The sequence below is a fragment of the Crinia signifera genome, chromosome 2 (assembly GCF_055691185.1).
Source record: "Crinia signifera chromosome 2, ASM5569118v1, whole genome shotgun sequence".
Taxonomy (NCBI): domain Eukaryota; kingdom Metazoa; phylum Chordata; class Amphibia; order Anura; family Myobatrachidae; genus Crinia; species Crinia signifera.
Genome location: NC_139218.1, coordinates 321,610,203 through 321,637,323, shown reverse-complemented (window position 1 = coordinate 321,637,323; position 27,121 = coordinate 321,610,203). Strand labels below are relative to the sequence as shown.

Here is a 27,121-nt window from a genome sequence, read left to right as displayed (position 1 = left end):
ATGTGACATAACATTACTATTCTCACATGAGCCTCTGCCCCGGGTGTATGCAGCAGAGTACACATTATAGTGGCAAACTAGATGGGCCAAATGGTTCTTATCTGCCGTCAAATTCTATGTCAATAGCTATAGTGGGGTAACTAGTCTCCTGCTGCTGCCCTATTCAAGTGAGGGTAATGTCGGTCGCTGGATAGGTGCTTTATTGGCTGCTCATGTGCTAGGAATCACTGCGTCACATCAGCCATCCTGATTCCTGCTGCCATGCACTTGAAATTGAGATGAGTGAGAGCAGCTCCTGGCTGGGTGGAGCGGGTGTGCTGATGACCCACCTCCCTGTGACGTGGCTGTATGGGATGTAAAAGGAGAGGGATTCGGGCAGAGAGCCCGAACCGGGCTGAGCTCAGTGAGCTGGGGAAAGGAGCAGATCCTGGAGGTACGTCTGTCCATAAGGCGCTGACGCACTGAAGGCGCACAGAGCTGCGCGACCCCCTCTAGCGGCAGAAGCAGCGCAGGCGGCGTTGGGCCATCACCGTACCATGTCCTAAGGAGCAGCCTGGAGAGGGCATACAGCAGTACCCCCCTTTACTGATCCCTGCACCCCACCACAGAGGCAGAATGCCAGCCATGTGCTATACCGCCGCAGGGGGTATAGCGGCAGCATGCTAGCGCAGTGGTCACACATAGTGGCTTCTACTTATTTTTGCTATTTGTTTTTAGCATGTGTCGGAGACCCTCCCTGTGACTAATGCTTTGAAAAAAGTAATAATTTTGGGAAACGCCACAAATCTGGCATGCGGAGGCTGTTTACTGTAATTCTAGGTTTACAGATGTATCATTAGTATTTTGTTCTGGGTGTTCTATTAGTACATCTGCAGGCTTCTTAGGTGTTGGAGAAAGTGTAATTTGGACTGTGCTGTAATTGTTTGCTGGGTCACTAACCTAGAACGTTGACCAGAGCTAGACCTACCTTTGACAGGGGCATCTTGATAAAAAAACATGTGTTAATCTATGGGTGTAAACGCTTCAGTCTTATCTGTGAAGTCTGGTGTCCTTGCTTCAGTGATCAGTAGGGAAACGAGTAGTAATCATGCATATTTCTATACTATTGCTACCAGTTATTAGGGAAGTTAGAATTCTTGGAGGTTGATTGTGCTCACATACGTTTCTGGTGACTATAATATCCATATAACTGTTTTATTTAGCATAGGGAATGTGTTGTCATATTGATCTTTTTTGTGTGGATCAAATGCAGTGAAAGACCAGTATGGATCAAATGCAGTGAAAGACCAGTATATTATCAAGTTTATTTTAGTATTAACACTGATCCACTGCAAGTCCCCTTTAGTATTAACACTGATCCACTGCAAGTCCCCTATCTCACCTGTCACCATCATATAATGATATAATGTTGCAGTTATGGCTTTTGTGTGCTTTTTAACCTAAGGGCATGGTTGGACTGGCCTGGAGAATGTACAGATAAATCGCTCGCAGCCCCAAGCTTTGGAACTCCACCATCTTATCGAATTAGAGGTCGGTCCAATTAAGTGCAAGTTTGTTTCCGCACTGCAATTCAGCACAGCAGCTGCCAAACTTTAGGGCATTGGTAAGTGTGTATACACTTGCGGATGCCAGCACCTCGCTGGGCCTGACTGCTGTTGATATCTGTGGCTGCGGGGATCTTCAGGTGTGTTTGCACCTTATGCTGCCCATACACTTGTGAGATATTGCATGTAATCATTCGATTTCGACCACATCTGGCCTATAAATTGAATGATTGTATGCATTTTTAAGGGAACATTCAGTGCGATGCGCAGGCACGCCGGTCGAATGTCGGGTCTCAAGATTTTATGTGCTGCACATAATATCTATCAAATCGCAGGAGCGATCGCATTTGGTTTTTAACTACATGCGATGCTCAAATGCAATCCGCAGGTGGGGGGCGGAGGGAACGCTTTTTCATCGGCGTGGGGATGGGTAGAGGGGACCGTTGGCGGCGTGGGAGATGGCGGGAAGAGGGCGGTGTTATGTAGCGCAAGAAGTAGCGCTAGCAGGTGGCGGTGGTCAGTGAGCGGTGGCGGCAGAAGTGTTTAAACACTGGGTAGCCCTCTGATCAGAGGGCTGATCAGTGTTTAAAAATTTCTGCCGTCACCGCTGACTGACTCCCGCCGCCCTCTTGCGCTACAGAACACAGCCCTCTGCCCGCCCTCTTCCAGCACCCAATGTGCCATCTCAAGATGGCATGCGACATCGGGTGCTGCAAAGGGGGCACTTTAGCACCACAAGATGCGATCGGGTTTGATGGACATCGCACTGCGATGTCTCATCAAATCCGATCACACATATGTATGGGCAGCATTAGTCTGACTAGCTGGGCCAATGTTTTTGATGTAAAGATGCACCTCTTTGCTGCAGCTAATATGTTATGCTGAGAAGTTTCCTGAACAGTGCGGTACCTCCTCAGCAGTATTGTCTGTTGTGCACCAAACTGGCTTGGTGACCACACACTCACACTCACACTCACACACACACACACACACACACACGTACTAAACTTTGAAAAGTGGTAAAATGGAGAGTGATAAAGTACCAGCTCCTAACTGCCCTTTTAGAAGCTGTTTGAAAAAAATGATAGGAATTGGTAGTCTATCACACCCACAGTCACTTAACCAATCAAACTGCAGATCTGCTCTCCCGAAGCGTACACTGAGTAACAGGAAGGATTGGATTGATCGATCTTCACTTGTTTATGAACATAAACATGTAGAACAATGTCTAATGATTTGCTTGGGGCCCAATTTCACAGGGACCAGGAGGCTTTACCGGCTTTATTTACAATAAAATTTTTAGGTGACATTAAAAGTTAATCTACAGTAGTTACTTAACTTTGGTTTACGTTAAATATTAAGCTTGCCTGTGAGCGTTGTCAAATCAAACATACACACTCGTGACCCCCCTCTCACCACCACCACCTCCTACAGACTCCACCCTAAGCCCATGGCTGTGTGACTTTAGATCACTTTAAAAATAGTACTATACTGTGAACTATGCGTTTAGGTTGGACGAGAAATGGTTTATAGTCCTATACTATTTACGTGATAAAGTTGAAATATGTGTACATTTTAGGACATCCACTGTGCTTTACATGGGCAAGTAGAATAAAGATGGGTACACTATTCAGGCCAGTGTATTCCAGATCGACTCCTGTGATAAATTTAAGGGTATGTATGCACCAGTGATCGTGTTTTATCAGATGAAGACGGGCTGCAGACCATGATTGGACAAGTGTAGTGTATGCACATTGCTGGGCATTCTGTCCAATGCTTCTCCAGCAGAAGCGTTGCATTTGTGTCTTTTCAGCAGATTCTTTACACGTATGAGCTTTAGCGATCGAAGGTAGATTGTAAAGGTGTGTGCACAGGAATTGGCATTTTGATCAGGACTTCCGAAGCTATGGTGTGTACAGACGGTAAGATATGGCTTCCGATGTTGCCGATATAGTGAACATTGGAAGCCATATCTCATGCTGATCGCATGCTTTTTTAGCGCTTGCGAGCCCGATGCACGCTTCCGTGTGAGCGCAAATTGGCAGTTAAATGGAGAGGGCAGGCAAGACTATATAGTGCAGATCTGCACTATATAGTCTAAATTGTGCCACTCTAGCATGCCGTGCGATGCGATCTGATAGCACGGCATATCGCTCCTGTGTGTACACACCATTAGCGACTGTGTGATTGTACAAGTGAGTACCAAGCTTTATTCTTTAATTAGCTATATGCATTTGGGCTACAACAACTAGGTGGACAAGCATTGGGTCGACATGGGTCTAGGTTGACGGGTCATTAGGTCGACATGGGGTTTTTGAACTGACATGTGCCGACAGGCGGTATTTACACTAGGACGTGGTGGGAGCATACCGAGCAATGCGGTGCACTTCCAAATGTGTCCATGTCGACATTCAGGTAAAAAAATCAATGAAAAGTCCCCATGTCGACCTAATGACCCTATCGTCCATGTCCTATGTTGACCTTGCTGCATGTCGACCTAGTGGTGTCGACCTGATGCTTGTCAGCCTAGTTGTTGTAGACCAAATGATCCCCACCTCTGCATTCTGCTTATGACTCTACAAACAAAGTATCAGCTTGTTTAACTTGTATCCGGTCATCGGATCGCCCATGCTTAGTCGACAGCGTCTAGTTAGACACCCAAAGATAGTTGGCGGTGTCTATATTGACAAACACAAAGGTGACATGGGTTTTTCACGTTTCTCTGCTTTAGACCAACTTGGTTCATACTTTGCCCTCCAAGTGGACATAGAGTTAGATTATAATAGTATTTCGTGCCCATGTTGACCTTTGTCGACATAGCCACCAAAAAATACAGTGTAAAAAACTTATGTCAACCTTGTGAGTGGTCCTGCTTCTGTCAGCCCAACGCTTGTCTTTCATTACTGTCTAACTAGACGCTTTCAACTAAGCATGGCCGATCTAGACACCGTCGATCGGATACGGGTTAAAATAAGCTGATACTATGGGGGTTATTCTGGTTCACTTGCAAAGGCACAATCACTCTCTAATGGACAAAACCATTTGCACTGCAGGTGGGGCAGGTAACATGCACAGAGAGAGTTAGATTTGGGTGGGTGGGTGGTGGGGGGGGGGGTACTTCAAATTGATCTCTATATTGCAGTGTAAATATAAAGCAGCCAGTACTTATGTGGGGTACACACCAGGAGGACCCGCTCACGATGCACGATGTGAGCAGGTCATCAGTGTTTCTTCCGACCCACTCACGATGTACGTGGGGGGGGCACGACCGCTCAAGATGTGCACCGTGAGTGGGTCCGATCCGATAGCGACCCGGGAGTATGGTAGTTATTCAGATCCAACCTGCTGCAGGTAGGATCTGAATAACGACCGACCCGCGGATCGGTATCGGTCCACACCAGGACAGAAAAGGGCCCAATCGCCACACAATCTACATCCAATTGGTCGGAACAGAATCTAGATTGATGGGATCGGACCCTTGTCGTCCTGGTGTGTACCCAGCATTACTCTGCACAGAAGCAATAAAAAGCCCGAATGTAACTCTCTCCACATGTTGCATCAGCACCACCTGCAGTGCAGCATGGTTTTGTCGCTTTAGACCAGTGAACCAGAATAACCCCCTATGTTTGTAGAGCCATAACCAGAATTTAGATGGCTAATAAAAGAAAAGAGCCATGTACACTGTGGACTCACTATACTATAACTGTTTTAACCACCTAGATAGTAAAAGGTTTTCCCTGTTTAGGTACTGTGCGCTTTGTGTGTTATGTAAGCAATCTCCTTGTAATCTGTTTGTATAAGGCCAGTAAGTAGCAGTGTACTATGCACATAAAGCTCTGAGCTGGGGGAATGTCCTCTGCTCATACATTTTGTTCTCTGCTAATACAACTTTGTTCTCCGCTCAGACCACTAACCCTAATCCCACCAGGATGGTTTCCTAAATTCCAGCTAGAAGTAAACCGATACCATCATCAGTGAGCTCGCAGACCATTTCTTCTACAGGAATAATTAGAACATACTCTGTATAATCAGATCTTGGTCATCTTTTACTCTATAAATGGTTACTCTGGACACCTGGGGGACAGATCCACTTTCAGGTGGCTGAAGGTTAGCTATCAGATCCTCACCCTATACCACAACTTGGTCATTTTTTGTGCACAAACACACCTGGAAACTACCTAGTGGGGGCTATTCAATCCCCAATTCTGACTATTGGGACATCACAACAGGCACGACAGTTTTATGGAAAATAGTTTTTAACACTGTGCTCTGCCTGTGTGGTGTCCTATGCTAAACTCAGGTGCTGCTTTTCCCTAAGGGTATCCCTGTCCCTTATTGCTTGTAGTGAAGAAGGTTAGAAAATGGGAAAGCGCTATCCTGATGGTGTTGAAAAGGGTTAAGTGTTGTGGAAAGAAGAAGAACTAGTAAAACACTGAAAGGTAAAATGAAATAAGGTATTTCTCTTTCAATGGTCGTGGTGACACAGCTCAACACTGGGATGTAGGAGGGTCCAAAGGAGCCAGGCACCATCCTAAAGCTTTTAGAGGGTAGGCTCCTCCCCTACTGCATCCCTGACTCTTCAGTTCGTGTTAGGTGCCCACTGGAGTGGGTACTATTCTAAAGGGCTGCAGGAGCAGCTGAAGAATTAGAGTAGTTAGGGGAATTTTATTATTTTATTAATTGTACACTAGCTAGGTAGGCACAGAGTGAGGATTCTCATAGTGAATCCTCACACTGCTAGCGCAGCAGGAGCTGACAGAAGCACGTCCTGTCAGCTCACTGTGCACAAGGGAGACGCTGTCTGGCCTCCCTGTGCAGCGCTTACAGCTTCTTTTAAGAAGCTGCCTGGGCTCCGGAGTGTCCTGAAACCGGCTTCACGTATAGGTGGGGATCATGGGGGACAGGCGCTCCGTGATGGCGGCGGCCATTTTATGCGGAGCTTACACGCTGAGCTCCTATATGAGAGGACAGCAGCGTTGTTACAGGCATGTTCCAAGTGGTCCCCAGTCGAGGGGGAGATACTGGAACTAGGAAATCCTACCAAGGGAGCGGCTGACTGGGGGTGGTTGGCGCCAAAAGTCACGGACCCCGCAGCAGCAGGGACTTTGGTCTCTTCCCCCACTCTGTGTTTGGCGCCTTTCAGAACGCTTGCAGCGGAGCTGAGCTGGCTTACAGATCCTGGCAGAGTGTTTGGATTTCCTGGGCATCGTTTCCCTGCATCTGAAACCGACAGACAGCTAAGTGACTGAGTGCATTAAACCTGTATAATCGCTGGTACATTGTATGCACTGTATATATATCACTTTTCATCATGTCTGAGCAACATGCTGTGGTTTTGGGGGAGGGAGCCCTTATTGCACTGAGCGTGTGTAATGTATGCACACAGAAATTTGTCCCTGAGCAGATGGCCAAGGGGGGCTTTTGTAATACTTGCGCTGCTGTGAGACCCATGGGGAGTGAACCTCAGAGGGCAGAGCAGATTGAACCCGCGTGGGCCATTGCCCTAGGCAGGTCAGTGAACGCTTTGGTGCAGCTACTGGACAGGCAGAGTGATGTCTTGGTAGAATCCCAGAGACCTATGCCATTATATCAGCAGTCCTCTGGCTCCTTGCCTCTTACCCAGGCAGATCCTGCCTTTATTCAGGTGATGCAGGATACTGCTAGGGGGATCAACAGGTTTAGTGAGATACTAGACAAGATTGATGTTGATGTTGCAGGGACCCCTAAAAGGTCTTATGCTATGCCTACATTGGTAGATGAGTAGGAGGGAGCGTATACTGACATCCCCTGGGATCAGGGTGATGATTTTGAAGAGACCTCTTCTGCAGGAGTAGAGAATCTTATTGTAGCTGTGAAACAGGCTTTAAAACTGTCAGTGGAGGATAAAACTCCTGCTAAAGGTGTGTTTAAGCGACAGCGTAAGGAGGCTGTTACCTTTCCTTCGGATGAAGGTTTACAGGAATTGTTGGAAGGGGCTTGGAAAACCCCTGATAAGAGGCTGCAAATGCCTAAGAGATTCCTTAGTCTGTACCCCATGCCAGAGTCTCATGCGGAGCTCTGGAAAAAGGTGCCAGTTGTGGATGCTTCAGCGGCACGTTTGTCCAAGGCTACTGTTTTACCAGTACAGGGCGGTGCAGCTTTTAAAGATCCTGTGGATAAAAAGCTGGAGGGTAACCTCAAGGCTATATTTGAAGGGGTGGGATTCACCCTACGTCCTCTTATTGCTTCAGCCTGGGTCTCTAAGGCCATAAATGAGTGGGCTAGTGAATTATGCACCATGCTACAGGCTGACCCTGGTGTATTGCTGCTGGCGGAGAAGCTTAAGGCAGCTGCAGAGTATGTGGTGGAAGCACTTAAAATGGCAACCGGAGTGTCTATTAATGCCAGGAGAGTGCTCTGGCTTAAGGCCTGGGAAGCGGACAATGAGTCCAAAAAGGCCCTAGAAACTTTAGCTTTCAAAGGAAAGTTATTATTTGGATCAGAATTAGAGGAAATAATTAAACAGGCCACGGGCGGCAAAAGTAAATTTCTGCCGGCTCCCACGGCTAAGCAGGCATCCAGATTTTCTGCCTTCAGGCCGTCCTTTCGGTCCTCCCCTAGAGGTGGTGCATCCTTTCGAGGACAGTCATTCAGGGGAAAGTTTCAGTCCTCTAGGGGCAAGACCCCGAAGTCCAAGTTTGGCTCTTTTCACAAGAAGCCTGCCACCAAAGGAGAGGACAAACCCTCCGCATGACTGTCAGGGGATTTGCCCGGCAGTGATAAAGGTGGGGGGGGGGGGCTTCTCTAGACCAGGATGCCTGGGTGTTAGACATTATAGCCCAGGGCTACAAAATTCCTTTCAGAGGTCTGCCTCCGAAAAGATTTATCCCCACATCTTTGCCAAAGGAAGCGTGGCTTCGTACAGCTCTTGTGAGAGCAGCTCACTCCCTATTAGAGAAAGGGGTGGTTACTCCGGTTCCCAGGGCAGAGTGGAAGAAAGGCTTTTACTCCACTTTGTTTCTGGTGCCCAAACCAGACGGGTCTTTCAGACCGATACTAAATTTGAAGTCCCTAAATGTTCATTTATGGGTAGACCATTTCAAAATGGAGTCTCTACGGTCAGTGCTCCTGAGCCTAGACCAGGGAGAATTTTTGGCGTCCATGGATGTCCAGGACGCATATCTGCACGTCCCTATACACCCGGAACATCAGACCTTGTTGAGGTTTGCTATAGGAGACCTGCATTTACAATTCCGGGCGTTACCCTTTGGGCTAGCCACCGCGCCAAGGGTATTCACAAAGATAATGTCAGTGATGGCGGCTGTGCTGAGGCTCAGGGGAATCACAGTGATACCTTATTTGGACGACATGCTGTTCAAAGCAGAGTCAGCAGCCATGCTTCAGAGTCACTTGACAGAAGCCATCAGTTTTTTACAGGCTCACGGCTGGATTTTAAACTTGCAAAAATCTCAGTTGGTACCATCACAGAGGCTCCAATTCTTGGGAGTCATCCTAGATACCCATCTCCATCGGGTATTTCTCCCGGAGGTAAAGGCCAGGGATCCGGTCACCTTAGTCCAGGAGATTCTCAGAGCTCGGAGCATTTCAGTATGGAGGTGCCTCAAGCTCCTGGGGAAAATGGTGGCGTCGTTCGAGGCGCTTCAATTTGCCAGGTTCCACTCCCGAGTGTTCCAATGGAACATTTTGTCGGCTTGGTCAGGAAACCCACAGACCATGAAGTCGGAGCTGATAGTGCTGTCTTCGGACACTCGAGACTCCTTGAAATGGTGGATTCCCTTCAGTGGGGTCGGTCATTGCAGACCTGGAACTGGCTGGTAGTGACTACCGACGCCAGCCTCTGGGGCTGGGGGGCAGTAGTCTTGGACCTCAGGCTGCAGGGCTTGTGGACTGCAGAGGAGTCAGCTCTACCGATCAACATCTTGGAGCTGAGAGCTGTCTGGAAAGTGATTTCCTTGGTGGGAGACAGGTTACTGAACCTCCCTTTAAGGATTCAGACCGACAATGCCACAGCTGTGGCGTATCTGAATCACCAGGGAGGTACACGCAGCAAAATGGCCATGTGGGAGGTGTCCAGAATCTTCCTATGGGCGGAACAGAATGTTCCAGCTGTATCAGCTATATTCATACCAGGAGTGGAGAATATAGAAGCCGACTTCCTGAGCAGGGAGGAGCTCAAGGAAGGGGAATGGAGCTTACACCCTCAGGTGTTTCAGCAGATCACCTTGAAGTGGGGAACTCCGGATGTGGACCTGATGGCATCCAGGTTCAACCATCAAGTACCCAGGTTCTATGCCAGAACGAGGGATCCACTAGCGGAGGCAGTGGATGCCATGACTATCCCCTGGGAGGGGAATCTCCTTTATGCCTTTCCACCAGTACCAATGCTAGCGAGACTTTTAAAGAAAATACAAGGGCAGAAGGTTCCGGTGATCTTAGTGGCCCCAGATTGGCCAAGGAGGTCCTGGTACTCGAGGCTTCAGAGGTTGTCTGTGGACTCATGGCGTCTACCTCTGAGGCCAGACCTTCTAAGACATGGGTCCTCAAACTGCGGCCCTCCAGATGTTGTGAAACTACAAATCCCAGCATGCCTTGCCACAGTTTTAACACTCCCTTATAGCAAAACTGTGGCAAGGCATGCTGGGATTTGTAGTTTCACAACATCTGGAGGGCCGCAGTTTGAGGACCCATGTTCTAAGACAAGGTCCATTCAATCACCTGGATTCAGCTCGATTAATTTTGACGGCCTGGCTATTGAAACCGCCATTTTGAAAAGAAAAGGTTTTTCTGACGCAGTGGTTCATACTATGATTAAAGCCAGGAAATCTGTGTCCTCGGCAAATTATTATAGAGTATGGAAAACTTACATTCGATGGTGTGAGAGACGGAAGTCACACACATCTCATTTTAAATTATCAAAGATGATGGAATTCTTACAAGATGGTTTCTCATCGGGCCTAAGCCTCCAGTCATTGAAGGTGCAGATTTCGGCCTTGTCCATCTATTTCCAGAAGAGGATAGCCATTTTACCGGAAATTCAGACATTTTTACAGGGGGTATCTAGGTTGAAACCTTCATACAAACAACCAGTGGCACCTTGGGACTTGTCACTGGTTTTGGAATGCCCTCAGAAGGCACCCTTTGAACCTTTGAGGTCGGCGGACCTTAAGTTTCTCACATGGAAGCTGGTGTTCTTGTTGGCAGTGGCATCAGCTAAGAGGGTGTCAGTTAGGAGCTTTGTCATGCAGATCTCCTTTCTTCATTTTTCATGACGATAGGGCAGTCCTTCGGACAGTGCCTCAGTTTTTACCGAAGGTAGTCTCTGCCTTCCATTTAAATCAGGAGATAATTCTACCTGTGTTTCAACCCCCAGAGGGTTCTAAGAAAAGGGACAAGTTAAAGAGTTTGGATGTTGTGCGTGCTTTACGCATTTATGTGGACAGAGTAAAGAGTGTCAGAAAGACTGACACCTTGTTGGTGTTGTATGACCTACACAAAATTGGTTGGCCTGCATCTAAGCAGACTATTGCTAGGTGGTTGCGATCTGTGATAGCTTTTGCATACACCAAAGTGGGAAGGCCTGTACCGGCCAGAATAAATGCGCATACCACCAGGTCAGTTGCCACCTCTTGGGCGGTTCGACATGGGGCAACAGCTGAGCAGGTTTGCAGGGCTGCCACTTGGTCATCTGTTCATACCTTTGCCAAATTCTATAGATTCCATGAGTTCGCGTCGGAGGACGCATCATTCGGGCGAGCAGTGCTGAGAGCTGCAGACCTGAGCGTACCCACCCAAAGGACCGGCTCTGGAACGTCCCAGTGTTGAGCTGTGTCACCAGGACCATTGAAAGAGAAAAAGGGATTTTTGTAAGAACTTACCGTTCGAATCCCTTTCTCTGATATGGTCCTGGTGACACAGCGATCCCTCCCTTACGCTCAGTAAGTATGCCAGAAGTTTCATGATGTTCATGTTAAAATGGTTAAAGTTAACAGTTTTGTTATAAAATGTGCATATAATATGTGCAGGCGTTTGTACTGAGTTAATGTATTCCAGTGGTTTTGAAAGATTGAACTGAGGAGTCAGGGATGCAGTAGGGGAGGAGCCTACCCTCTAAAAGCTTTAGGATAGGGGCCTGGCTCCTTCGGACCCTCCTACATCCCAGTGTTGAGCTGTGTCACCAGGACCATATCAGAGAAAGGGATTCGAACGGTAAGTTCTTACAAAAATCCCTTTTTATTAATAGGTTAAGATATTATGTGTGAGCCAGACTCTGTGATGCCGATGGGTGGGAGGGGTTGCTGCAGGGAATAATGGTCGGCAGTACGGGGTGGTGTTGCAGCCTTGTTACCCTAGGGGTAATGGGTACCCTTGGTGGGTGTAAGTGGTGTTTCTATACACCTATTAGGGGTCCCCAATTGATGGGAATCTTCCCACACAGGTGTCGCCCGGGGAGAGTTCCCAATGGGTTTTCAGTTGGTCTGTACTAGACTACTTTAGCTACCGTGGGTCCTGAGCCCAGGACCTACGGCCTCCCCTGACGATCTGTGTGTGAAGTGAACAGTTAGAGTGTGACAGTCTGGCTGGGTGGAGTGTGCAGAGAGGTGCCTCAGATGGGTTTCAGGCGATTCCTACTGGAACCCCCTTACAATCACATAGATGAATTATCTATGCCCTCTCTGCTCCTACACTTGAAGCAGTGTCCGTGGTGTGTCCTCACAAAGTACTGCTAGCGGCGTCCCGCATAGCAGCGTGTGTGCACTGTCACTCGGTTTGCTGGGCGTCTGTAGAGGATGTCTGTCTGGGTTTCTCTCCGTCCGGAGCGGGTCCCAGGGCTCCCCTCGCTCCCTCTGTGTCAGGATGTCTTCCGGGTCTCAGTTATCGCGAGACTACGGATGTGCGTTGTGCAGCGCCTGCTGCTGGATCTGTGGATCGGTGTTTCTTTTACTCGTCTGACAATCCCACGATCCCAGGATTCACAAAGCGGCTTCCATGGTTAAATTACAAATCTTCCAACCTATACAAAGACTATGTGGTGGCCCATGGAAGACCCAATCAATCCTCTCTTCCATCTCTTTGCAACTCTATGACTAATTAAAAGATACTACGAAGGATTGGACAACCCCCCTCTCCCCCCCCCCCCCCCCCCTCCTCCCACTCAACTCCAGAAACCCTCCAGTCCCGAAACCCCCCCCCCCCCCCCTCCTCCTATCGTTCCCTGGTTATAAGAATACCCTTGTATGTTCTGCTTTTATATTTGAGACTGCAATACTGTAACGATTATTGTAAATGTAATGCCAACATCTGTAACCTAAATCATTCGCAAAGATGCATGTTATTACTTCTCTGGTCTCTGTACTTGAATACTTTAACTCAATAAAAACAGAATAAAAAAAAAAAAAAAGAAGGATTCACAAAGCAGACAGTTGGTTTTAAATGTACCGAGTGTTGGAAAGTCCGCAAATTGGCAAGAAATAACGTCCGGGATTGAATAACCCCCAAAAGCCATAGCTGCCCCCCCCCCCTTCCCTGCACATAGTACTCTAGTACACTCATATCACTCCCTATGGTTACCAGATTTTCTGGATGCAACTGTCCCGAATGTTGCTTACATCTACCTTCAGATTTAAAGAGTGATTACCTATCCTTTCCTGTCTCTTCCCACCCCCTGACGACTCTTTTCTCTATCTGTCTTCTCACCTTCCAGTTTACGGTGTTCCTTTCCTGAACAAGTCGGGACTGTTTGCAGTACCTTCTGTGACTATAGCTAGATCTTATCACTACTACACTCTGCCTCCAGGCCAATGTGGTGTCTTTCTATAGGAGTCTACTTTTCAGCAGTCCTAATATCCTTCTGTAAATGAAACGCTACTGCAGAGTTGCTATCTTGCTGCACAGTACTCTCCCTTTTGTAGCTTATTGAGTTGTGACTTAGATGTAAGATACGCTATTGAAACGTCATTTGAAAATCACCCTGCTCTGTCCGTCATTTATGATACATTCGGATGGTCAACAGTCATTAGGTTGACATACTGGAAGGTCGACAGGGGTCTAGGTCAACATGGCAGAAGGTTGTTAGTTCGACATGGGGTTTTGCACTTTTTTGTGCCGACAGACGGTATTTCATGCCCTACCATCCACTAGGGCATGGTGGGAGAATAAAATAGTGTGCCGAGCACAGCGAGGCACCATGCCCTAAGCATGGTGAGGGCCAAGTGGTGCACTTAAAACTGTGTCAACATTCGGGTGAAAAACCGCATGTTGTCCTAGTGGTGTCGACCATACCCATTGATAGACTTCTTCTGGTAGGACCTTCTCGATACGTGATGTATCCTTAATACCGCCATGTGTTCATGGGACTACAGTGTTTTATAGTTGGTAGGGTTTTTTTTTTTTTTTTTCTGGGTGACCAAATGTACAGTAATTCCTTTACTTTTCAAACTGATTTCTATTTTATTTTGATTGTTTTGTATTTATTGCAAATTTAGTCATTAGTGTCCTGAAATCATGATTGATATGCGTCACAAGACACAGGTTGCTTGATGACTTAAATACATACGTAGCTGTTTAATTCTGAACCGCTATTTGCCCTGTGTGAAGTAGCTGGGCTTCCTGATGGTACAAACCATCCCACACCACAGTCCTCTTGGTGTGAGTGTGGTATAGCAGGTTGACGCATGAACAGGTCAACATGAGTTTTTCACATTTCTTTGTGTCTGTGTCGACGCCTGAGCATTTGGACCCCCATTTAGTTGCTCTGCACACTTTACCATCCGCATGGGAATGGTTAGTACGAAAAGTAAAAAAAAAATAATTTTTGTTGATTATAGCCATGTCGACATGGTACATAGGTACTAGCCCATGAAGAGGTGTCCGACTGTATTTATGCATTTTCATTTTACATTGCAATGTTTATCACTTCACTGGGCTTCATAAATCTGCAGCTCAATGTCAAAGTGTCTGGTACTATCAGTTACTAAATGGCAAGTTACACTATAGGTATAAACAATGACAGTTACAAGCAGATTGGCTGGCAATCAGGTACCAGCCAGATTATCATACCCTCCAATTGTACCGAATTTGCCGGTACAGTACAGTTTTTAACAGTCTGAACTGGCAAATTGAAGTTGTACCGCATTTTCCGTGGTCAGACTCACATGATTCACTGTGCGCCGCATATGTAACTTAAAGTTCCTCCTGGCCCCGGCTCCGTGTGCTGCCTGGACAGACTGCGTCGGCTGAGCTCTCCCCCTCGCCTGTTCCCTAGAGTGCAATGCGCAGGCCGGTGCTGTGCATCATGACGTCACATGCAAGCCCTGCACACCACTCATGGGAGGAGTAGGACTCGTCCGACCTCAGTCTCCCTCTTGGAGCCAATCTGCCAGTGCTCAGGGGTGCGGTGGCCAGCCCGGACTCGGAGCCCTGGCGCGCGTGACACTGACTGCGCCGGGATCATCTCGCATCGTAGGAGCCTGCCACAGCACACGCTGTAAGTGCACTGCAGCAACTTAGGTGGCTAAGGCCTGGCTGTACTAGTACTTTAAATATTACATCTCCACACTTCTCTTGACTCTTATCCATCGTGACGCACCTGCTGCAGGCTGCAGCTCATGTCACATGGTGGCTGCTGGTATATTAAATATGTATATTTAAAATACTTACTTATTTATTTTAATATGCCAGCAGCCCACCAAGCCGCCATGTGACATGAGCTGCAGCAGGTGCATCACAATGGATAAGAGTCAAGAGAAGTGTGGAGATGTAATATTTATAAATGCTCACTTTAAAAAAAAAAAAAAAAAAAAAAAGTGGGTGGCCACGCCCACTTTACTTGTGGCCACGCCCCCTTTCTGCGCGTGTACCGATTTTGACCCTTCAGATGTTGGAGGGTATGGATTATCAATTCACCAAGTTTATAAAATCTACCCCTGAGCCATTGAATCCCCAGTTATTTTGTGTCAGGGAGATTGCAAGCTAAGATGATTCTCTCTTCTAGCAACGCCTTCATCTCCACGACTTCTTTAATATCAGTGGTATGAGAAACCTGTTGTAGACATACAGCTCAGACCAGATGTCTGTCAGTTCTGGAGGGGTGTATTTGGTGCTAGTTTGCAGGGTGCTGTCCTACAAACGTTTCTGTCATTGCTGATAATGGTTTCCCACTTCATCCTGTCTGCGATTGCTCTTACGGTATCTTTAAATAATGTCATCTAGATGTAAAGCTATGTTTTCAATGTGCTCAATACAGAAAAAGCGGTTTAGTCTCTCTGGGAAGTTGCTTGACCAATCAATAGTACCCTCCTTCAAACATTATGTGACACAGAAGTGCCCCTAATACCAGTGGTTCCCTAACTGTGTGCCTAGGCACCCCGAGGTGCCACAGGAATCTTGCAGGAGTGCCTTGAATTGGTGGTCCAGGACCAAATTAAATTATTTATGGTCAAATAGGCAAAATGAGTACTATTGGCTGCCAGTCATAAAACACATGGACAGTGACATACAATTGTGCTTTGAAAGATGACAGGCGCAATATACTTAATTTCATATGTATATCAATGCAAAACTTTTATCCTAGGTGTGCTGTTACTCTAGGGCGGGCCTGGCCAACCTGTGGCTTTCCAGCTGTTTCGAAACTTCAAATCCCAGCATACGCTGTAACCGTTTGCCATTAAGGAATGCTAAAGCTGTAGCATGGCATGCTGGGATGTGTAGTTTCAGAACAGCTGGTGAGCCACAGGTTGGCCAGGCCTGCTCCAGTGTGCCGTAAACAAAGTTTGAGAACCATGTCCTTATACACATTGAGTGTTATATGTGCTACACCATAAAGCACCTTACATTTTGTCATACACAGTAATGCCCTTTGTACTTTTATCACATCACAACCTATCAGTTTATCACATCTGCCCCAATATTTGGTAAATGTCATTTTCTGCGCTTCTATCTTTAAGGGGGGTATTCAATGCAGGGTCATGACTGTCTGGCTGGTAGGACAGCTGCGACCTTGTCCCATTCTCAGCCAGCTCGATACTAATTTGGCAAGCGGGATTCAATGTCCCGAGCGCCGAGAAGGGGAGCGTGTCCATAAATTGCCGAGCTGTGACCGGAAGCTCAACCGTTCCTATCAGTTCTCGACTGCTTGTAAAGTCGGGCACGTTCTGCCGAGATCCCGGTTCAGTGCTGGTGGGGAAGACTGCATTGAAAAGGGCCCCAACGCTATTTCCCTCTTCGGGAATAGCGGCCAGAGATTGAATACCCCTCCTAGAGTGAAAGCCAAGTGGCACACATTCCAATAGTTAGAGTTAACTGTCTGTCTGGTGTTCCTTCTAGGAACAGGGGCAGCCAGGGCGCCGCTGCATGGGGGTAGTGTCAAGGGGCGGATTGGGCCGGCCAACATCAATGTTCTGGGTGGTCCCAGGCTGCCGACGTCAAGAAAAGGGGCGGGCCTGGCTGCCCCGAAGGCTCTGCACTGCCGGGGAAGTGCCGGGCATCGCTATCTACTGCGGCGGGCTACCCCGGTACCACCAGAGGAGTAGGAGGCATGCTGTTTTTGCGGGGAGCTGCCAGAAGGGCAGGGCGCATTTTGCCCTTTAAAAATCGGGCAGGGCGCAGCGCCCCACTAAAACAGCCTAGCGGGAACACTGTGTGTGTGTGGTATGAGATATTATATATATATATATATATATAATGTTTAAAAGATGGAGAAAGAAACGCACTCAATGAGCAGATATCATAAAATCATTTACTCATTCTTAATGCTCACATACATTGTTTACAAATTTTAAAATCTACGCTTGCCAGCCAAGTATATAACAGGATCACCGCATACACTCTGAACAGATGTATCAGGACCACCGAGATTAAGCCGCACACCTCCGGACTGAAGACCAAACGCTGGAGTCACACAGAGCACCCGCTGGATCACAGGTGGAAGCTGGACGTCACTACGTCGGACCATCAAGAAGCCACGACCAGCGTGTTTCGTCACTGGAACTGACTTTTTTAAAAATCTTCTAAAGATTCATAAGCATCAAAATGTATAGCCTGAACTTTAGCGAACATTAGCCACTACCCCTTGCATAATCCACTTTTTTTTTCAGCCTGATCTGTAAGAATGTTGAAATTGGACCCTGGTCCATCTGACTGCTTGGTCTGGTTACTTGTTGTAGACTCTGTAGTCATGGGAACCATACAGAGTGACTGACTCTTCCTGAATACACAGTTTCTTTGTTTTCTCAGAAAATTGTCATTGAATAAAATGGAATTGAAAAAGTTCCCTTTGTGTATGTTAGCTGGGTAATCTATTGTGGTCTAACTATGCACACTGTACTTTAAGTCTAGTCTTGGGCTTTCAATTGCGGATGCTATCAAAATGAAAAAAGGGGGAAAAAAAAATGTTTGAAATACATCGATTTTGTTTTCTTTTTAAATAACTTTAAATCAGAAAAGACCTCTACTGTACAAGCAAAAACTGGTTTCTTTACCAGATAAGATGTGAGATTCTTACAGATCCTTGGGCCTAATTGAATCTCTACCATGCTGCTAGAAAGTTTTCGGGACCGGAAGAGAGCATTGTTAAAAGGAAGGACCAAGTTGAAGATGAGCCTTATAACTCCTCTTATGGGTGGGCTTGTGTTAGTAGAAAATAAGATCCTGCTCAGATTTCTACATCAACTCTTCTGATGACCTGTTCTATAAATAGACATATAAAAAATGGCTCTGGGGCTTCTGAAATCTATACAGCTGTTCCTGTATCGTTTAATCATACACTTTTCCATAAAATTGTTTATTCCTAGAAGGATGTACAAATTACTATCACCACTATCCTAACAAATACTGAACAATATTCTTTCCTCCCCAGTTTAGCTTTTCCTGTCCAATTCATATACCTGTTCTCTTTTATTAAGTTGCTTATAAAGAGCAGCAAATTCCGTTGCGCTTTACAATTGGAAACTAATTTAGAAAAAAAAAAAAAATATATATATATATATATATATATATTTATTTCTATATATATTTATTTCTATATAGAATAGCAGTGCTATGAAGATACTCTGACACTAGTTAGGGTGAGGCCTGTGACGTCTGCTGTGTGTGTACCCGGCTCCCCTGCACGCCTCTGTTCCTACGGCTTCCAACGAAACGCTGTTCTCACCATCGGTGTTCCCAGTGGGTGATTCTGGTTGGCGATAGTGCTCCGGATGGCTGGTAGGAGTTTGCCGGGTTGTGTTGTATATACAAAAGCCTTGTGTTACCCAGCCCACAGCGTTCTTTTTTATGGTACAAGCAATTGTTTGTCTCTTTTTTTTTTTTTTTTTTTAAAGTGGTTTTATGATCATTTTAATAAAACTGTCATTTATGCACTATGGAGCGCCCCTCCTGTCCTCTTTTTTGACAGATCCATTGCTTACTCCCAGAGTCCAGGGGGTTTGGAGGAGGCTGCAGTCCTAAAAATTAGATTTAGTGCTGACTTGCTAAATCAACCTGATTACCAAGTTCTTCTAAATTGGCTGGAGTAGTTGCACCTGTCAGCGCCGTTGGTCCACTACCTGCTGTCATTTAATATATATTTAATGCCCAATCCTACCTAGAATCCATGCATGCAGGATATATTCCAAGGGCTTAATTTTCTAAGATTGGAGTTAGGTTATTTGTTGGGTGATAATATTTCAGGTTAGCTGGATTTCTATATACTGAAACAGAATTTGACGGCAGATAAGAACCACTTGGCCCATCTAGTCTGCCTCTTTTTTAAACATGTTACCTCAAACCATATTTGATCCTTATTTATTTATTTTTTTGTAAGGCTATCAATATGCCTATACCAAGCATGTTTAAATTGTACTACTGTACGTGTCTCTACCACCTCTGATGGGAGGCCTCCACCTATCTACTATTTCTGTGAAGTAATTCTTCCTCACATTCCCCTGAATCTTCCTCCCTCTAGTTTCAGTGCATGTCCTCGTGTTCTGTTGCTCCTCTTCCTGTGAAGAATGTCTCCCAACTGTACCTTGTTAAAGCCCTTGATATATTTGAAAGTTTCTATCATTTCCCTCCTTTCCCTTCTCTGCTCTAAAGTATACATATTAAGATCTTTTAGTCTTTCCTGGTAGGTTTTGTGATGTAGGTGATGCACCATTTTAGTTGCCCTTCTTTGTACAGTCTCTAATTTTATTTATATCCTTCTGGAGATATGACCTCCAGAACTGAACACAGTACTCTAGATGAGGTCGTACCAATGACCTATACAGTGGCATTATTACTACTTTCTTTCTACTGCTGATACCTCTCCCTATGCAACCAAGCATCTGACTTGCCTTCTTCATTGCTTTGTTCCATTGCCTACCTGCTTTTAAGTCCCCTGAAATAGTGACACCTAGATCCCTCTAGGTACGCGTCCTCCGACCTTTTCATACCCCCACTATCCACGTCGGCAAGGAGTTGAGAATAGAAAGTGTGGCGAGCCACCGAGCCCGAAGCGTGGCGAGCGGACGTGGATACCTTCACAGGTATCCACGTCCCCTCGCGGGCTTCACAGGTATCCGCGTCCCCTCGCGGGGCTCGCTGCGTTCGCCACACTTTCTATTCTCAGCTCCACGCCGACGTGGATAGTGGGGGTATGAAAAGGTCGGAGGACGCGTACCGCCGCCCCTCGCGGGCTCGCTGCGCTCGCCACGCTTCGGGTTGACGTTGATCGTGGGGTGGCGTTAACAATTGGGGGGGCCATTTCACACTTCAGGGTGGCTATTTGGGGTCTGTGGGCCATTTAACATTGTTCCCTATGTAAAATCGCGGTAATCGCGTCGGTCGCATCGCATGCCATTATAATGACATGCGATGCCCGCCCTTCTAGGTAAAGAGTACCAAAAAGTTCCCTGCATTAGGTCACTAGGCCTTAGATCAACAAACTAAAAGGTTCACTTAACTTTAGGTCGACAGGGTCATTAGGGTGACAAAGCATAAGGTCAACAGTCAAAAAGTTGAGATGGTGTTTTCACTTTTTCGTTCTGTCCCGAAGGTCAACCTGGACACCGTATTGGTGCACTCGCCATTCCTCGGGCACGGTGTCTCGCTACGCACGGCACACTATTCTATTCTCCCTCCACACCCTAGTGGATGTTAGGGCATGATATACCGCCTGTCAGCACTTGGTCAGTTCCAAAAAGAAACATGAAAAACCCATGGCAACCTTTTGATTGTTCACATTTTGAGTATGTCGACCTAGTGACCGTATGCCGACTATACCTCACAGAGCAAAATTTCCCGATATCTGTTATGCAAATTATTCCGAAAACCATTGTTTCTGGAATTTAGTGTGTTTTTTTTTTTTTTCTAAAAGCACTACTGGGTACAACTGTAATTGGCACTAAATATGTGCAAGAAATGATTGCTTACCATTCAAATACAGTTCATGATTTGAAACTTTGTTTCATGCGCAAATAAAATATATTTGTGTGTATTGCATGTGTTTATATAACTTAAATGCATTTTCTGTTCACACATGGGACCCGTCTTCAAGATCCCACATTGAATTCTAAAAGATAATTACCATTATCCAAAATGCTTCTGGTCTAGAGCATTTTGGATAAGGGATACCCAACCTGTACAAGTATTTGCAATTGAATAAAGTTATTACATACGGTGCGAAGCATAAATTGTGTTCAGAGTTAGGCTTGCAGGGTGGTATGTATGTATGTACTGTATATACAATTGAAGTTACAACTGGTAATTTTATAAATCGGTGACGTACACTTGGATATGTAAGGTCCCATACCCAATGGCATTTAGGACGTAAGGGGCGAGATTTAATGCCGCCCGAGTGAGTTGTCTGCCGAACTCAGATGTTTTTTTTTAAAAGGGGAATTCACTTACAAGGCAAAACCATGGCTTGCTAAGTTAATTCCCCTCTAAAAAACATCCGTGTTCGGCGGACATCACGCACTGCCGCTGAACTAGGGCGACATGAAATCTATTTCGCATGTAGCAACAGGGGAAATTTATGTAAATAGGTATGATACTAGAATTATCATTTGTAGCATCATACCTACTGCCCTCCCCCCCCCCCCCCCCATCCTCACTGAGGGGGAAAAAGAGCTGTATGCAGCTAATTGTTCCTTTGTCTTTAGCAGAATGAACTGGTTACTTTCAATTGTCCTCCACAAGCAATATCTGCAGAACCACTCCATGTTCCCTATAAGTAGTTACAGTATGGAGATGTGCTAGCAATAAACCCGTTTTCATGACCAGTTCTTTTAAGTTTGATTCATTTTTGGTGGGTATGAAAGATGCATCCGTGGTGCCCTCTAAAGCTGGCCATACATTGGTGCGATGTGGCTAATATTCACCCGATTCCGGTGGATCGGGCAGAGAAATTTGGGTGAAAAGTGGCCAAATCGCAGGTGTTTCACATCCAAGCCCATGAGAGGTCCCATTCGCATCTGATCCGTCTGAGATTAGACGCGCTGCAGGTCTGACCTCTGACTTGGACAGTGTGAAATGGTAGTGCATATGATATATTGTATACAAAAGGACAGAATACGATATATCGTATCCGGTCCTGCCACCCGTGAAGCTCCTGGGTGGTTTTAAGGGGCATTGCATGGGACTTCTTTCTTTGGAGAAGTTGCGTAGTGTATGGGGGGGTTCTATTTTAGTGCACACTTTGCACAGGGAATTTGTCGCACAGCACCTCAGACTTCAATATTAAAATAACGGATATAAGAGCCATGTTTTGGTGTCGCTACTTTTTCACCTATTGCTTGCTGGCCAAACGCCCGTTCCCTGGGTTTCTTGAAAAAGGGAATTAGAATATTATTTTTTTAATACTGATATTTACTGTTTCATTTAGTATATTGCATCTTTGTAGTTATTTTGTGAAAGCAGGCATTTGGTGTGTTTGTCTGGTTTAGCAGGTTTGATGTTGTGGGAAATTATGCAGTTGGGTTTATGATCAGTTGGGTTTAGTAGCAAAGGTTATCAGTCCTCTAACATTAAGATAAGGAATGGTATTAATCCTGTGTGAACTATATTGAATTTGGCAGTAACGTACAACTCCTCTAATCCATGGAAAGCTGCATTTGTGGTTTAGTGTGAATGTGTACATAGTTCCAGAATATCTCTCACACCTCGTCTGTGCGATACATAGAAAGTAAGGACCAGGTTACACACAGAACATCCTGTTCACTTTGTACAGGAAGTATCTGCCGCCACTGGGCTGCGGTTACTATATTGACTAGGTCGACCATGGGAAAAGGCCAACATGAGGTTTTCATGACTTCCCAGTGGGCATAGAGCATGAGTCTTCAAACTGCGGCCCTCCAGGTGTTGTGAAACTACAAATCCCAGCATGCCTTGCCACAGTTTTAACACTCCCTTATAGCAAAACTGTGGCAAGGCATGCTGGGATTTGTAGTTTCACAACATCTGGAGGGCTGCAGTTTGAAGACCCATGGCATAGAGGGATAATAAAATAGTCTATGTACCCTGTACTTGTCCTCTCTTGTATTCATCTAGTAAGTCATTGTTTTTCTTATTCATGTATGTACCCTGTAATTGGGCACTGCGGATCCCTTTATGGCTCCAATATTATTTATACCCCTTTTACACTGCCAAAAAATCCAGGTCAGACCCGGATCATCGGCGGTGTAAATGGGGTATATCTGTGTCCATTTACACAGGTCCTGACCTGGGTAGAACCCGGATAGGACCCGTATAAATGGTCCACCGTGTGCAGCGCTGGGGAGGCTGTCCCAAGGTGCTGCGGGAGGAGGGGGGGGGGTCCCTGCGGCTGCTGAGGGAGGGGGGTACCTGTCAGCCTGAGGTTGGAGCCGGAGGGGATGATTTGCTCCGCCGCCGCTGCTGTACACCCCCCGGCAGCCGGTCCCTGCGGCGAATGGACAGTCAGTGTCGGCGGTCCCTCCGGCGCATGGAAACTAGTACTATTTCCCATGTGCCAGAGGGACCCCCGCCACTGACTGTCCATGAGGGGTAGTTACAGAAGGGGTGTGGCCCTTTCCTGGTCTAAAGTTTCTAGGTCATCCTTAACAAAAAGTTGACAGAAGCAAAACATGGACTGGAGTTTTTGTTTGTGTCAATGATGACATGGACCTCCAATTAGTGCAGGTACTGCTGCACGGTGCCTTGCCCCGCTACCACTGCGCTTGGCATGCTTTACTGTTCACAATTGGAGTCCATGTGGGTGATAAAGTATGACAGTCAACATTTTCCTCTTTTACCCTTTCATGACTGCCTTTTGTCAGTGTCGACCTACACACTGTAGACCTACTAACTGAATACCTTCTAGAACAGGCCTGGCCAACCCGTGGCTCTCCCAGGTGTTGTGAAACTACACATCCCAGTATCCCTTGCCACAGTGTATTTTTTTTTTTTTTAGTGGTTACAACTATTTAAAATGCAAACAAAAAAAAACAGTAAATATAATCCAGTGGTCGTTTGTATTCAACAGGTTCCATATACATGTCCAAAGGTATAGTAGTTACAGCAACATTTATTAAACCCTTGCCACAGATTAAGCATTTCCTAATAGCAAAAATGTGGCTAGGCATGCTGGGATGTGTAGTTTCACAACAGCTGGAGAGCCACTGGTTGGCCAGGCCTGTTCTAGAAGTACACCTAGAAAGCTCACCCCAGTTACCTGCAGCATTTCTGAGATCAAAAATGTCTGGAATTTGTGGTTACCGTGACATGTGGCTGTGAGTGAAATGCACCAACCACAGGATTCTCATTCAGATGATTGTATCTGAATTTCTGGTAGCCAATGGTCCAGTCATCAGGCAGCCAGCAATTACATAACACATTAATGCAGACCAATATAAACTTACTCCCACAGGGTTCAAGACTTTGAGAAAACAAATTTCAGGGAAAGAGTGTGGATCCAAAAGCATGGTCCTACCTAGAGTATAAACCCTCTTTCTATGGAGCAGTGATAAATGGTTCTTGGCATAAGTTGGAAGCTCAGCGGTTTGCAGTCACTGTAAAATGTGTCAAGTCCAATATCTTTGTGTAGTGGAGAAGTCCTGTGAAGCCGTTCATCCAGAGGTTTACGCAATACAATTAAAATCCATTTGAGGTCTTGGTGTATTTGTTTGCTTTTGTACACTTTTCTTGTATTGCACCTGATCTCCGCCACTTCTTCTTTTGGACAGAGTTATAATCCAGAGGCACCCACATTCTTCTCTCGGGTCAGAGTAAGACATGAAGCTTCTACATGGGATTCCTGCGCTGGCTCTACGCAGCCTCACCAGGCCACAATGGTAAGCCCTGCTGTTTTCTTTAATAATTTACTTTTATTACTTAAACTGTAGATATTAAATGTTTGGTTAGGCTGTAATCCAGAATGTTCAACTGCCTCCTTTGATTATGTCATTATACATAGTTGTTGGTATACTGCATACAGGTTGTGGGTGTCTTAATTTACATTATCCCATCTGTCAAACCTATTTTGCAGTATACAACCGCACCAACACCACACTTGTTCATGTAATTTCATATAGCAGAGTGCATTTGTTTCTGTCTGGGTGGGGCTCTCTCCTAATAAGGCCCTTCATTTGAGTTCGGAGTTCCCATGTTACACCTGTCCTACCTGTAATGCAGTTATTTGCTCTTTGCTCTACTCTCAGCTGGAGAGGGAAGGCCCATAGTATGAATAACGACTTCTGGGGTCAATTCAATTAGGTGTGGGTTTGTTTCATGAAACACTCATACTGTACATCGTTTGAATGTGCCCCTCTGAGAACCATTGTAAATGCCAATTCGTGGTACTAAGGTGGGCATCTTTTCTACAAAAAGCATGCTTGGAAAGTGCATGAAAAAGCGGATACGTTTTTCTGGACCCCCAAAAAGTAGCAGGATTATATAGAAGGCTGATAGTGGCCATAAGTAAAGTACTGGAGGCTCTTAAAAGGGATACTTTTCACGTAATTGCTATCATTTTAAAATGATTAAAATAAAGTGTTTTCAGCAAATTAACGTCTTCGTAGAATTTGGGGATACAGAGAAATGTCTGGAGTGTCAAAATCTGACATCCTGGCGTAAGCACTACTAAATCCTGGCGTAAGCACTACTAAATCCATTTTCCCATCAGTAAAACACATCCATGCACCTAGCCCTCGTTATTTAACCCATTAGTATGCTTGATTGGCTGAATTATGCTATTTAAACACCTCCCCAAGTGCATAATTATCTGTAAAAAGGGGTGTACCATAGGTTCTACACTGTCCCGAAACTTCTAGCTGTTCCCTACTTTTTCACCTGCATGTTTGCCAGAAATTCTCATATCTGAAAAAGCAATGAGAATTTAAGCATTAGATTGCAAACTACATCTGCAGTATGAGTTCCCCGTGAGAACGGCTGCTCCTAATGGGATTGACCCCCTAAGTGCTGAAACAATGTAGCTTTTATTGCCACTCTGCAGCGTCATAATGTGTACTGTGTGGAGTCTATGAATAAACATTATGGGAGCGCTGTCATGGGAAGCTCCCTATTGTCGCTTAGGAATGTGCTGAACCCTGTCACTTCTCTATCCCTTCTATAGATATGGCATCTTTAGGGCATAGGCATTTGAGTTACTGGCAGGTTTGTGGTGTGTCCTTTATTTGGGGACATTTTTGATGTTCTAGGTTCAGGTCAGTTTGTGGCGCAATGGACTCTTGCAGAGAATTCACTGATGGTCCTATAAAGCACATGTACTTTTTCCATCTCCTTAGTCATTCAGCCTGCAGGGGAACTGTGCATATGGTGCTGAAACAGAAACCCTTTAATAAGCCATTGTGCAATCACATCGCCTCGTAGCCCAGCAACAACCTATTGTTATAGTTACTGTGCACAACATCCAATTAGCTCTTAACAGAAGGTCACATATGGACTTTACACCTTACTGTGGTCATAGCCAAAGTAACCCATCAGTCATCAGGACGTATCCCTCGTATCGGCTTCTGTTTCCTACACTATTTATAGTTAATTACTTTTATGGCTTTTATCTTATCATATTATTTGCAGCTGATATGTTCTGTTCAGTGTATTACTCCTGCATTTCATGTTAAGTCTTTACTTGGGAATACAATTGGATTTGTTTTACTTTGGTAAATTACACTATTAGGTTAATGTATCAATTGATGAAAAAAAATGGAGACATTGCCCTTAGCAACCAGTCCTCTAAGGAAGCATTTATCAAGTAAAGTTCTATATACATACACTAGTCCACCTCTTTACTACTTTCAATGCTTGATACATGAGCTCCTATATTTGTAGTTCAAGTACGTTAACCCCTTCCCGACAATTGACGTACATTTACGTCATGGTCGGGAAGTACTTCCCGACACATGGCGTAAATGTACGTCATGGCTTGTAACTGTCACCGCGTCTATAGACGCGGTGACAGTTTCAACATGTCTGCTGTCCCTGACAGCAAACATGTCCGTGCATGCCCAGGGGGGGCTGCGATGCCGCCCCCCGTCGGCGATCGCTGTGATTGGCTGTTCAGTGTGAACAGCCATTCACAGCGTTTTCCTGTGTCACCGGCGAATAACGTTCGCCGGTGACACGGGATCGGAGGTGATTGGTGCTGT

The 27,121-nt window shown here is 45.8% G+C and overlaps 1 protein-coding gene across 2 annotated transcripts in view; it reads left to right on the top strand.

The window, feature by feature from the left end:
* Positions 1 to 271: 271 nt before the first annotated feature.
* The window catches only part of SUOX (sulfite oxidase), a 40,171-nt gene continuing 13,321 nt past the window's right edge, over positions 272 to 27,121 (top strand). Inside the window, exons 1-2 of one of the 2 annotated variants that reach the window (XM_083169182.1) lie at positions 272 to 433; positions 24,701 to 24,808. In XM_083169182.1, the coding sequence (XP_083025308.1) occupies positions 24,750 to 24,808 (59 nt within the window). In that variant the 5' untranslated portion in view covers positions 272 to 433; positions 24,701 to 24,749. Of the gene's footprint in view, positions 434 to 1,328; positions 1,604 to 24,700; positions 24,809 to 27,121 lie in introns of those variants that run through there. The other variant, XM_083169183.1, reaches the window with a different exon arrangement.